Raw genomic sequence first — 13,958 nt, 5'->3', positions numbered from 1 at the left:
AAATATTCTAAAAAGAAAAGGTTTAACTGGATAAAATAACAAATACAGGCAATGTGTGGAGTGTTTGTTTGGCAAGGCTGGAAAGAAAAGAAGGGGTAAAAGATGGCAATGCCAGATGAGAGAGATTTTCTCTGATAGTATCTTATAGGTTTTGCATTGTTTTCATGTTAAGATCCCTTTTTATGCTTAGTCATTTAAATAAGTGTGTATTTGCAACATCTTTTTTTCTTTATATTTTGATTCTTTCAAAATTGATTTTTGCTTATATATATATGTTGTTCAGACTTACTTATATTAGAAGATATCTCAAAGTGCCTAAGTTTTCAATTTATGCCAAACTTTAGATTATGGAACATGAAACATTTTGTTTCTGAAGATTAGCATCTTACAGACATCAGAAGTTTACTTGCAACCAGTAATTCAACAGTAATATGTTTAAGCTTTCACAGAGTGACACTTTTATTGTGACACCAAGTGAGTGACGTTTATGGGAATTAACTTCTACCTACAAGCCTTTCCTGGTCTCTAGGCATTACTTTCTAAGGTGAACTACAAAAATCCAGGAGATAAATGGCAGTCAGGGATGACCATGACTAAAACTTACAGCTAGAAGAAATGTTGTTGTAGTTGTTGTTGTAGTTGTTGTTGTTGTTGTTGTTGTTGTTGTTGTTGTTCTTCTTCTTCTTCTTCTTCATTCTTATTCTTATTCTTATTCTTATTCTTATTCTTCTTCTTATTCTTATTCTTATTCTTATTCTTATTCTTATTCTTATTCTTATTCTTATTCCTATTCCTATTCCTATTCTTCTTGTTGTATTAATAGAAAAAGCTGTATCTGGCCAATGATGTTAAGTGAAGATTTGAGTTTAGCAAAGACTGTATCTAACCCCCTTGTGCATAAGTTTGATGAAGACTGCATGTGAACTCAGGGAACAGGTGAAGAGTATCTAATTATTTTTCTTAAATCACTTGTCTCGGCCAACTTCCACTGCTGAAGTTTTACCATTTGAGGTAGATACCACTGCCTGTCGAAGATCTAGTAATGTACTGCTGGACATGTCTTGGTTTGAAAAATTAAATGCGTAGCTCAGCGTTGCTTGTGTGGTGTTCTGTTCTTAATGGATTCTTTGTTATCAATTTCTTCATCTCTCATGTAAATTGAAGAATAAGGAGGCTAAAATCAGTAGCTCCAGAAAAAGTAGCACATAGCCAGTCTCGTTTATATCTGGTGGAAAGAGATACTAAGACCAAAATAATACTGTCATTTCTCCTCCTTCTAAAGAGTTGTGTGTGTATTGGGTTTTGCTGTGCCAGAAATTACTGGTTCCTCAAACGAATAAAACCCCCAAGAACTTAATTCCATTCAATCTTTCCTTGCTTGCTGAAAGGACTGACCAAGTAGCAATCCTTGTCTGTCATTGATAAATAGCTGTACTCCGTCTGTAGTTTGAGCTTTCATGTGGAGTGTGATCTCTCTTTACAGCACTGCATTGCAGTAATGCTCAGGCAGTGCCAGTGTGCTAGAATCCCTTGGACAGAGGGGCCTGGGAGCACAGGCATTTGTCTCAAATGCTTTGACTGTTGAACATGTCAAACATACCCAGCTTTTAGTTCTTACTTATGCCTTCTTTTGTTTTCTTTGCTGGTTTTAATTGTTTCTTTGGAAGGTGCTCACAAAAAAAAAAAAAAGAGGCTTATTCTTATTATTGTTTGCAGGTTTCCAACCTGTACCTGTATGACAGTGTGCTCATGCTGGCCAATGCTTTCCACAGAAAACTGGAGGACAGGAAATGGCACAGCATGGCAAGTCTGAACTGCATGAGGAAATCCACCAAACCTTGGAATGGAGGAAGGTCCATGCTAGAGACTATTAAGAAGGTGAGAAAAGACAAACCACCACTGTGTGAACAATTGAGAGAGTTGCTTCATGTCTGCTTGAGCATTTGAAGATGCTTTTAACTTCTATTCAACTTTTGTTTGATGTATTACAAGCAAGTGATCTACAACAACCGAGGACAATCTACAGCTATTAAACAAGCAAATGATTTATGATAAACAAGTTACACACAGTGCAGTGGGGTCCAGTGGTGTGCGTGTGTGTGCTACTGCTATGGTTCTTGTAGCTGCCTTCTGTGGAGGAAGTAGGATCAGGAGTAGTCTTGGGAATTGATTCATACATTTTTGCCAAAGGATAACTTGAGGAGCTTGGGGGGGCAGGAGGGCAAACCAATAATGAGGTTTAAGACTTATGTTCTGTTTTCTACAGCTCAGATAGCTTTGAAAGTTAGCTGAGCATTGGAGAGGATCTATTTGTGTACTGTAGCCCAGAGCAGAGCAAAAAGGGTCTGATTTGGCTAAGCTGTCACTTAACAGTTGCACTGTCTTGCATCATGCTGAAATACTCAGATATGGACAGAACTGTGGTTTTGCAGACACTTGCCAACTTGGATAAAAGTTATTTGATCACAGGTAATAGTAGGAAACCCCCTAATTTTACTGTACTAACTTTTGCAATTGTTCAGAAGAAACCTCCTGTTCCCAAATATATATTGATGAAATTGTTTTCCTCTAGTAAAATTATGCAATTTGATCATTCTGACAAGTCCTAATGATGCCATCCTTTGTTGCTAAATTGATTCAAACTTTGGTGTCACTTCAAGCTTATTTGCTACAAAGCCAGAACCAAACTCTGTGATAGTTTCACAGAGATGCAATTTTATCTTTTCTTCATGCTTCTCTTGGGAGCACAGATGTCATACCCTCTGTTTTGGGCTGGGAGTTCATGCCTTGGTACTCAAGCCAAGAACTGAGCCCACTGCCCTGGGCAGTGAGTTGCACCAGGAGGGCTGTTGTCTCAGAGTCCACTAAACCCTTCTCTTTTTCTCTGGGGTCTGCTTCTATGGACAGTAATGACCTGATGGCCATAAATGCTGAGTGTGTTAGTGCTAAAGTAATTTTCTGAAAAAATTAAAAAACTAAGTCTTTTGTCTATTTCTGGGTTTGAGCTACTGAAGAACATGTGATGGCTACATTTAAGTTCACTGTAAACATGATTAGAGCATATTTGGCACACGTTTTATGTAGGAGAATGCTTATGAAGGCAATTTTCTTCTGTTCTGAAATTTTTCAAACTTACTTCCTTAGGGTCATATAACTGGGCTAACTGGTGTTATGGAGTTCAGAGAAGATGGAGCCAACCCCTATGTGCAATTTGAAATATTGGGCACCAGCTACAGTGAAACATTCGGCAAAGATGTGCGGAGGGTAAAGATATGCTGCTTCCTTCTCTCTTTTGTTTTCCTCTAAGTTACATACATCCTACCTCATAGGAGAAAATGTTATTATTCAAGAATGAATTAGTGCTATGCTGCAGAGGACATTTACTCTCTGAGAAATATACTCTAATTTATTACATACTTAAATCTTGAAAACCGGTTTTATATTGGTAGGCAGGAATCCTGCAAGTTATTTTTTGTGTGCAGTAACAATCCAATGTCATAAGCATCTTGTGAATGTAATAGTGAAGACTGCACAATTTAGCTTATGTATTTTATTGTTAATTAAGATAGGATTGCTATAATATAAATATGGAAGACACAACACAATTGGCACTTGTCTTACTAAGGAAGCTAGCTGAGCATATAAATTACATAAACACACGGGGATGTTTTAAGTATAGCTGCTGCAAGAATTTGAGGTAGATAAATACAAAATTCTAGAGAAGATAATTTCCAAAATGAAAGATGCTCTGTCATGAAAATAAAGATTGACCTATCAGAGGTAGCTGGTGGAACAAGGACTGCCAAGGATTAGAAGGCAGTTAAAATGGTTCCACGGGATTATTGACATAAATTGTCCTGTTCTGCAAAGGATACACACTCAGGCAGAGGGGATGCTCCAAAAATACATGAAACTCCACTTGAACAGTGAGGTTCTGATTGGAACCCATGCTATAAATAGTTTCTAAACTGCTCAGATGATTGCAATACAGACAAACAGAGCTGACCAAAGAGAGTTTCACAAATAATTGAAATATATGTGATTTCTTATTTTCATTTGGCCATTGGTTTCTGTGATTTGCTTTGATTTGTCTGAATTACAGAAGTGTAAGTGGAAAAACAAGCAAAGAATTTGTATTTACATAATCATCTTCATCAGCTAAACATGAGATTCTTTCAGAGTCTAATTTGGCACAAGGATTCTGGACATGGAGCCAAAGTTGTGCAAAATCTATTAGAAATTCAACAGAAGGGAGATAAGTATTTGAAATACACAAAGTTCCAGAAGATATAATTGAAAATTTTCTGTTGCCAAAAGTATGCCTCTGAACATTTCAGTTTGGCTCTTACATTGTGGTGACCAGAGAAGGCTATTTCTCAGTCCACCTTCCTTTCTAGAAGATTGAAAATAAGGAAATCTTAAGTTTCAAACACTATGTCCTAATCATAAAAGATTATTTAATTGTCTTAATTTTGGAAAAAGTGTGGCCTGTTAAATAAAGCAAGGTTGGTTTAGGAGGTGTAGGTATCAGTCCTGTTTCTCCAACACCTGGTGCCATGTGAGATGCTGTGGACTACCCCACTTTTTCCAGCTGCCAGTTCAGAAAAGCCTGAGTGTCCTGTCAGTGCTGTGTTATCCCCAGCACAGGGATGCCACGGGGCATTTAAGTTTGGTCCCATTTTGTTACAGAATTCCCAAGTGACTTTGCTTAAGTCACATAATTGCTTGATGTTTCAGTATTTACCTTCCAGTAAAATTGGCATGAACTCCAGAGAGCACAGGTTTGAGCCTTACAGGCAAACTGGGATATGTGAGTATATATGATTAGGTGTTTTCTAATGTGCATTTCAAATATGGTACCACAGATACAAATGCTCTCACTGTGGTATGTGCAACCCACTGACCAAACTGACTCATAATCCAAAGGTGTGAGGTGGAGATAGCTAAAATATCACTCAAAAGCAATCACAAAAGGCAAAGAAATAAGTAAAATGACTAAATGGGAAAATTACTAAAATGGCTGACTTGGTATAATACTGATTATTTTTGATCCCTAGTGTGCTACTTTGAGGTTGTGCTGCTAGGTGGTTAATATAGAAAGGCTCTTTGGGTGTTAAATGCAGAGCACTATAGAGTTCCCAAAAATTGAAAGGGAGTATAATTCTAAATGGGTAAAAAGCTAATGGCTGTGGAATACTGCTCTGAGTTAAAATGAAGTTCTGGAAATAATCCTTTCAGTCTAATATATAGAGAGAGTAAAAAAATCAGCAATATGCTACAGAAGTTTGAAGAAGAACTTGGAAGTGATGATACCTCTTAGAGCAAAATTACCATGGAACTATTGGAATTGAATTACTTAGGCAGCCTGACTTTTTATTATTGCAGCAAAAAATATGTTACTGCTTAGAAGTACTTTTAAAGGCTCAGAAAATCTTGCTTGTCTTATTTATATTACTTGAGTGAGAGACCAGTTTCTGATTTATTGTCAGTTTCCATTTCAGCCTTTGGTGAGGTTTAACTGTCGAGGCACCTATTTTTGGGTAGAAAATGGAGTTCTTTTTGCATGGTTTTATTTATGTATGGAGAGCATCTGTAGTTATTCATCCCTGTCCAGATCCTACAAGAAATCTTTCCACTTAGGATCAGAAACAGGGTGGGGCAAAAGACTGTAATGTTGAGTGTTAAACCTTAGAGGGAATCCAGTCAAAAGCTTTAATTCCAACACTCAGCATCCCTTACAAAAGTTTCTTGGGGATCATTCCTGGGAGGATGTCCAAGTCAGTAACTCAAATCTGCAGGAATGTTCAGAACTGTTTTGCAGAGTCATCTTGACTCTCCAGTTGTCCTGAGGTCTGGTCTTTTTGCAGACCATTTTTACTTCTGCTAGCTGTGATTTAGATACAATTGCACCTAAATAATATGTATTTCATTGCTCAGTGTGGCTTCTTTATTCCATAAGTCACTCTCTGTCTTCTTTCTCACTCAAGTCTAACACCATGTGGTTTTGGTAAAGGCTCACAGAGGCTTTTGTGTATTTTGTGTGTTACTGTTTGTTTTTCCTTTGGGTGTACCTTAGTGAAAGGGAAACTTCAGAAAATGCTCTAATTTCTTCGGTTTAAACATAAAAGAATAGAGTATGTCCCTTAAGGTGTATCACCTTGTTTTACAAAAGGCTCAGGTAATTAATTGCCTTCTATTCACTGTGTATATGTATAAGTTTAGAAAGTGTCGTGTATTCATGCTTGAAATAGAGATTTATGTCGTGGCTTATTGGGGCATTTGAAAGTTAAAGATTGCTAGAGAAACTGAAAAGGCTTAAATGTCTACTGCTTGACGATTGCCACGATGATTTATGTTCCTAGTGTCTATAAACAACTTCAGAAACAGCAACCAGAATATCTTTATATTTTAAAAAATAAGAAAAATAAGTGAATGCAAAGTGATAAGGGAACAGAATTGATCAAAAAGGAAAAAGCAAAAATAAAGCTGATGTCCTACTTTCACAGTCCAGTGGTTGTGAAGGGGAAAGGAAGGCAGGACTACATTAATTCACTCCTTAGTGACTGTCTATATTATTAACTCTTATTAATGAAAGCCTTGATGGAACTTTCAGAACATCTGGGCTGCTTCATACGTCTTATCTTGCTGCACTTGAGTAGATTCTACACAGTATAAGAGCTGGATGATCCAGCTGTGGAAGAAAAACTAAGGGATTTGGAGCTCCAGGGTGGTTTTCCTAGCAAGTCACCACATCACCGTGAGCTCTCGAGGTGTAATCCTATTTATTCTTATTTGACCATGTGTGCAGAGAGCACCATAACAGCTAGCATCCCTTACAGGGATGGGATTAGGCTAAGTTAGATGACGCCTGTAAGGAGCTTTATGATCATCTTCATCTTTGGCAGGAAGATCTTCTTTAAGTGTAAAATGATGTGGGTATTCAGTTTACTTTATGACAGGGAACATATTTTTTCTAAAGCAATCTGCATTTCTTTCCCAAGCTGCCTGTAATGAAGGCAGAATTAATGGTTTGCACACATTTTGTATTTCATAAGAAGCATTCTGTTCAAAATTACAATGTTTATGATTGGTTATTAATTCCTGTCAGTTAGTATGTTTTGTTTTTTTAAATTAGATTTTCTTGAAGTATCATCAGCTTTGTAAACAATTATAGTTGTTTCCTGCAGCACTTCTGAGGCAGACTGCAGAAATCACGGTAAGTAGTTTTCATGATTTGTTTCACAGCTGTTGAAACCACATTTTTGAGTTCTGGTATCATGGTTTAGTTGAGATTTTTACTTTTAGACAAAATCTCATTGACATCTGCAGTATCAAGTACTTTCACCTCCAAGAATATTTCCGAATCCCATCATATGCTGCTAAAAGTTATGTTTACACTAAAAGAATTATGTGGTTCCTACCATAACTGAATCAGTTTTACTTACGTGGAAAAATGCATAACTTAATTGCCACGGCTTTAGCTGTAGAACAGATTTGGACCTCCTATTTGAGCACTTCATAAGTAGGCACTTGGGTGTAGTATTTCAGTTTTACCTGTTTGGCCAAGGTATCTTTCAGCAGAATTGAAAGACTGAACTTGTGTGCACTTTGGATCAGTAAAATCCTCCTGTTACATTGCAAAGGGAAGGGCAAATAGTCCTCTCCTCTTGGTAGTTTTACATTTGGTTAAACTTTCTGCTTGAGCTGGTTGAGTGGTGGAATAATTTGGAAAAAAGAGCATTATGATTCATCCTATAACCACATTGTATCAAACTGAAAAAAATAACTGAAGTATTTCACTCAAAATAATAAACCCCCTTAAATTTTTATTTCTGATTTTCTGTGCATGATGTATATGAGGAATAAAAGCAAATGCATTCTTTGCATATTCCATAAGTTGAATTATTCATGGTTAAAAATACAGATTAACATATAGGAAATGGCTATGATCAATTTTTAAATCATAGAAGAAACATAATAATCTTGAGCATTTTGGTTTGCTTTTTCTCTGAAATACAGTGGGGTCACTGCTTGCCCAAGTTCTGCAAATTGGTTTCTTTTTTTTTCCTAATGGAAATATACTTAATGTTGTGCATGCATTCATTATAAAATTCTAGCTGAATTATTTCACTGAAGAATGGGTAAGCAATTTTAAAAATGTATTTTCTGTTGCAGATATGCGATACATAGTTCTTTCAAAGTTTGCATATTTTTAAAATTCTAAATTATGTTTTTGGAAAGCGTTGCCAATGGGACCTATGCTTGTGTATAAACTGTTACTTGTATTTGCAAATTGTGCCAGTGTCAACACCGAGTGAAAGGAATATCTTGCAAATTTGGGTTGGAATTTCTCCAGGCATAAGATTGTGCTGGTCTTCCCATTTGGAGGACTGTTTATATGACATTTTCACAGTGTGAAGCTTGAGGGTAGATTTTACAAAGCAGCCATATCTGAGGTTAGAGTGGGGCCAGGACAATTAGGGTGCTGCAGAAGTTTCCACAGCCACGTGCACCACTTGTTTAGAATTCTGTTTAATTTCTAAGTCGCATATTATATCATACCTACCAGGTTATAATGAACTGTAGGTATAACATTCTCCTTTCTTTCAGACATATGCTGTAGTACATAAAATTGGGATAATAGGAGTGCTAAAATCAGCCTTGTAAGCACAGTTGCATCTTTAATTAAGGCATTTTCACCAAAGCTCCTGTAATTTACTGATGAATCCAAGGAGGGTATTCCCTCCTAAGTATTCTAGGACAACAAAAGCCCCTTTCTGTAGCTCAGCTCACGAAGAATCTGTGCTTAAGTGTGGACACTCTGGAAAAAAAATGTATTTTCACACAGCAACAGGTCAAGATTTACTGAGCATAACAAAGAAAAATAAGGCTTTGGACAAAAAAACTACACAAATTCTTTTTACCTTTTTGGAAATCCAAAAATGGAGATTATTTACAATTTTATTCTTCACGATAACAATCTTGAACAAAGGCAACAAGCTCTCTACTCCAGAAAAAAAGGAACTTTTAAATTTCCTGCCCTGGGAAATATCTTTCATCCATGATTGTTTAAAATTCATACCTATTCCAGAACTTTCTGTTCAATGTCAGAATAATGTTTTTTAGTATAATGTCTGTTTAGCAAAACTGCTTCAAAAGAAAACAGTAATAATAGTAATGCCAAAATATTATTGACCTAACATCTCTTCATTTACAGCATGGTCTCAGTGTCAGGGACAGTTGCAAGGACTGTATCGAGGGAGGCCATGCACAGTGTCTTCTCTGCAGTATTTGAAAAATGTATTTAATTCTTCTAATGGTTGCTGCCTTGTATCACTTGATAAACTGCAAATACATGTAGGCCAAGCATAATTTATGAAGTAATTTATTTCAGCAGTAATATTAAAATCCAGGGTATTAAAATCTGGTGCCTGTCTGTGTGTATTGCTCTGATGTATTCAATATGTCCAAAAGTGGATCTTTAAATATAGGTAGTTAATCTATTTGGTCATGCTTCCATCATAGTTAAGAAAAATGAAAGACCTTTATGATTTCTTTAGTCTTATTAAAATAAACAACATAAATAGAAGTTATCTAAATTTCCCCTTCTATTTCCGTTTTTATTTATGCCATTTCATGCCAGATTACATCTCTGTATATGAAAAAATAATTTCATATGCAGGTTTTCAAAAGAAAGTTTTAATGACAAGATTACTTTGTGATCAGCCCAAATGTGGGACATGAGGAACTTCTGTGTTACCAAGTGGCAAGAACTATCTGACTTCCTTTGACTTGGTTCCTTGATTTCATTTTGCTTAAAAAAAGAATAATTCTAATTTCTGAATTTACCTTTTGGGAAAAATACTTTCAAAAGGGCACCAGAGTTCTGATTAAACTTCTTTGTCTTTATTGGCTAATTCACTGCAATTACAGTACTTGGCAGAGTTTGCCTGCTGCTGTTCCAGTTCCTCACAGAACTGTGATTAAACTGAGGACCTCCTGTTTTCAAACTACACGGGAAACACGGAGTCTTACCTTAAAATAGGTACAATCTATAATCAGTGTGAGCCTGTGTCAAGGAAAGAATTCCAAAAAATGCCTGGTCCAGTATCACAGTAGGTCTTGCAGTAGGAGTGGATGAGTTTAGGTGTTTGGTAAAGAACACAGATGACATGTAATAAAACGTTTTTCATTTTGAAACAACGTTGTTTTACTGGAATGAAGACAGGCTTACATAACAACTACAATGGAATATTCTTTCTGAACATGCCATAGTATGTCTGTATTTTTAATATGTTAGTGAGTGTGATGCACAGACATCTACTTAATCACAACAGTGTCTTTCCTATGAAAAGTTAAATTGCAGACTCCCACATCATTTACTGATGAGGCCTGAAGAACTTGAGAATATTTGGCTTTTTTGGAAAGCAGGTGAAATTCAGAGTAAAGGAAAAGCAAAAAATAATCCAGGGATTCTTTGTTATAGTGAAGGAGTTAGGGAAATATCCAGTTCTTCAATATTGACAAAGGCAGGTAGCCAGATACAGGTTTTCTTTTAGGAAAAGAAACAACATAAAAATAGTTTAATCTGATGCCAGTTATTTGCTTTTAATTTACTTGCCAAGATCAGTTTCCCTGAATATGAGCAGAATAAGAAGAAAGAGAGCTCGCTTGCTTGTTGAGAGGCAGTAAATTCCCCTCAACTGGAATACCACCAAAAGGTCCCAAAAGGATGTGCTTTACTTAGGATAACACTTGCACTTGTTCTCACTGTGTCTGAAATTCTTGTGCTGTCTTCTGGTCCTGCCCTTCCTCCCACCACCACAGGACTTTGAGAAAAAAACTGGGGAGTCAAGTTCTTTCTCCTGCATGCTGTGATGCCATATCAGGGCTGAAAGTGGCAATGACATTTTGTGTGAGGTGGCTAAGGGACTGGAGATTGCACCAGCCTGTTGAGGGAATTGCTGGTTTCAGCAGGTTGCCCACAATATCTCCCTGCCCTGTTCATTGTAAAGTCTTAAGTTTTTCAAGTTTTATGCATCAGTAATATTTTGTTACAAATGTTTTAAAGTGGGTGAAATAGCAAAATGTAGGGATGGTATGTGGCTCGTAACAGTTATTAGACATTTGTCTGGGTTGTTTTTAAGTAAGGATTGTTGTCTATGTACACATGAGGTTGGTGAAATTCAAAAACAGGTGTACTTTTACAAAGCAGTCTAAAGCTTTCCAAATGCTGTGGTTGGCCAGGGAGGTGACTAGTTCCTGCAGCCTTCCCAGAAAGTAGTCCTAGACAAGTACAACAATCAGCAATTGCTTACACAGGAGAAAAAATAGCTAATATTTAGTAACTAGGAGCATGGGTGATACTTAATTGCACGAGAACATTTCAGTTTGAGTAGTTCTGGCACTTCTATAATTTTCTTTAAGCTATATGTGCAATTTATTCTGCCATAAGATTAATAATACAGTAAGGCCCAGGTTTGCTTTGCAAGATTGCTGTCTGAGCTGTATTGAATCTGTACTGAGCTCATGCTCTCAAGATGCTTTTCAATACCAAGCTACAAGGCCACTGTAGCTATTTACATTTCAGTAGCACCTGGAGGCTGTGGTTTTGTTATACCAAGAGATGTCCAGGTCATTAAATGTATAATTATTGTGTAATATGTAAACCATGTGGTTGTGTGTTCAGAAATCTGCTGCCGCTGTTTTGCCATTCTGATGGGAAAATCCTGTCATAATCTTAATTTGGAGAACATTCAGTATTGGGACTTCTCCAGGGCGTTTGCCAAGCCAGGGATGAATATTTCTCTGCATCAGGTGTAAGGTGTATAAAGATGAATATTTCTCTGTATCAGGGTGGGTATAGCAAAGAATGCTGCTCACAGGCGGCTCAAATGTGCAGAGAGAGCCACTCCCTTCTGGAATAGAATCTGAAGCTGTGTCTGCTTTTTTCTTTCTTTTCTCCTAAATACTAAAATAATAGGGAGTGAAGTATTTATTAGTAGACTTTCCAAACTTTCTCAGTAATGCTACAAGGCAATTGCACTAGAGAAACAAGTGTTATTACTCCATGGGTTTTGGGTTTTTGTTTCTAGGACAAGAGAGGGCAAAAGAGAACACAAAACGTTTACTTTATGAGCGTGAGGGAAGTGCACTGAGATTTTGTTGTTATTTTTCATTAACTCTGATTGGTTTCTTGAGTGTTCAGTGGAGGACTGTTCCTCGATAGACTCACTGAAAGACCATTCAGCATTCAGGGCTTTCTTCTTCTTTCTGAACACAAATAGGAGCGCAGTAACCAGTGAAGCGAAAAACACAGATTTGCTGGCTGAGCTGGCTTAAAATGAAAAACTGAATCTGAATCTAGAGTACAGCCCACAGACTCTGCTACTCTAGTGTGGCTCTTATTACAGCACATTTCAGTTTCCTTTCTTAATTAAAGCAAAATGTCTAGTCTTGCTGGGATCTCAAGAAGGGTCTTTTATGTCAGAGGCTTGCTCTCTGGGTTTGCTTCTCTTCCTCTCATGCATCCCCCAGTTTCAGACCCAGCTGATGGTTCTCACTTGTGTGTTGTGTTCTATGCCCCATAAACTTCTCCCTGTTGAGAAGAGAAGCCACAATGCCCCCCATTTGGGCAAAAAATCCACAGTGACTCTGTGTGTAGATTGGCTCTGAAAGACTGGTACCTTCCTCTGCTGTCCAACCACAGCTTTTTACTAGAACTCAACATATTGTCATACTTGAACTGAGAGATTAAATTGATTCCATCCATCCTCCAAATCTATAGATATTTCCTTCCTGTTTCTATTTGGAATGATGGATTAGTTGTTCTAAAATCTATAGCTAACTATGCTTTGATTTATTAGAAAAATAAGGTAAAAACATAAAATGTCTAGTGTTAATTCTCAGAAGAAAGGAAGGAATTTTCATATGTTTTCATTCTTTATGCAATATGCTTCTGTATATTTTTCCTGTGGATGGTATTATAAGACTTTATTATCAATTCTACTGTGTCAGACAGGACTCAACACTATCATAACACTTTATCCATGATGACTCCTGTTGAATCTTTTTTAATTATCCACATGCCATGCTCCTTTTCTATTTCTTCCACTCCCAAGCTGCAGTGTGAAGCAGTCATTTATTGTAGCCAGTAGAGAAGACCAAATGGGAAATATGGATTGAATGGTCTTTTGTTATTATATTCTTTTATTTTTTGGTAAGGGTCAGATGCCATAAGGAAAGGAGCTCAGATTACACTAGAAGGGCATTTTTCAGAAATAACCAAAATTTTAAGGCAGTAAGTACTTTTGCCTTTAGAACAATTATTGCAATTACAATAGGTTTTTTTGTATCATTTATTAGGATTTTTCAAGTTCATAACTCTCTCATAAGAGAGTTACGATTGTTTTAATGAGCACACTGCAGGCAAAACACAGAATAGCTTGGATTGGAAGGGACTGTTCCTCTTTGTCCTGTCACTTAATGAGGGTATAATGTCCTCCTTCAGCTTTCTTGTAGTCACCTTTAGGTAGTGGAAGGTGCAATAAAGTCTCCCTGAGGTCTTCTCTTGTCCAGGCTGGATAATCTTTGCTCTCTCCACCTGTCTTCTTAGGAGAGGTGCTCCAGCCCTCTGATCATCCTCTTGGCTTCCTCTGGGCTTGCAGCAGCATGTCTATATCCTTGTTTTTAACTGGGGACCCCAGAGCTGGATCCTAGTGCTAGTAGGAAGCAAATGTTGTTGCTTCAAATGCATCAGTTGCCAAGAACAGGTACAGTACAGCCTGTTCTTCATAATATACAGCACTTCAGAGAGGATCTTCACCGGCCCACTGCTCCTGCTGCCTGCCAGATTATCCTTCTCTAGTCTCACAGATTTTGAGCAAAATATTCTTTAAGAACCTGTGCTCATTTTGCTTGTGTCTGTACAGGAGGATTTATAGTAGGTCTTTTGAGTA

General features: G+C 37.2%; 1 protein-coding gene across 1 annotated transcript in view; it reads left to right on the top strand.

Moving 5' to 3' along the window:
• The window catches only part of GRID1 (glutamate ionotropic receptor delta type subunit 1), a 493,561-nt gene that overhangs the window by 400,227 nt on the left and 79,376 nt on the right, over positions 1-13,958 (top strand). Inside the window, exons 7-8 of the mRNA XM_062496272.1 lie at positions 1,717-1,878; positions 3,145-3,264. Of these exons, the coding sequence (XP_062352256.1) occupies positions 1,717-1,878; positions 3,145-3,264 (282 nt within the window). The remainder of the gene's footprint in view (positions 1-1,716; positions 1,879-3,144; positions 3,265-13,958) is intronic.

Source organism: Cinclus cinclus, chromosome 7 (genome assembly GCF_963662255.1).
Source record: "Cinclus cinclus chromosome 7, bCinCin1.1, whole genome shotgun sequence".
NCBI lineage: Eukaryota > Metazoa > Chordata > Aves > Passeriformes > Cinclidae > Cinclus > Cinclus cinclus.
This window is presented reverse-complemented; position numbering and strand designations above follow the sequence as displayed.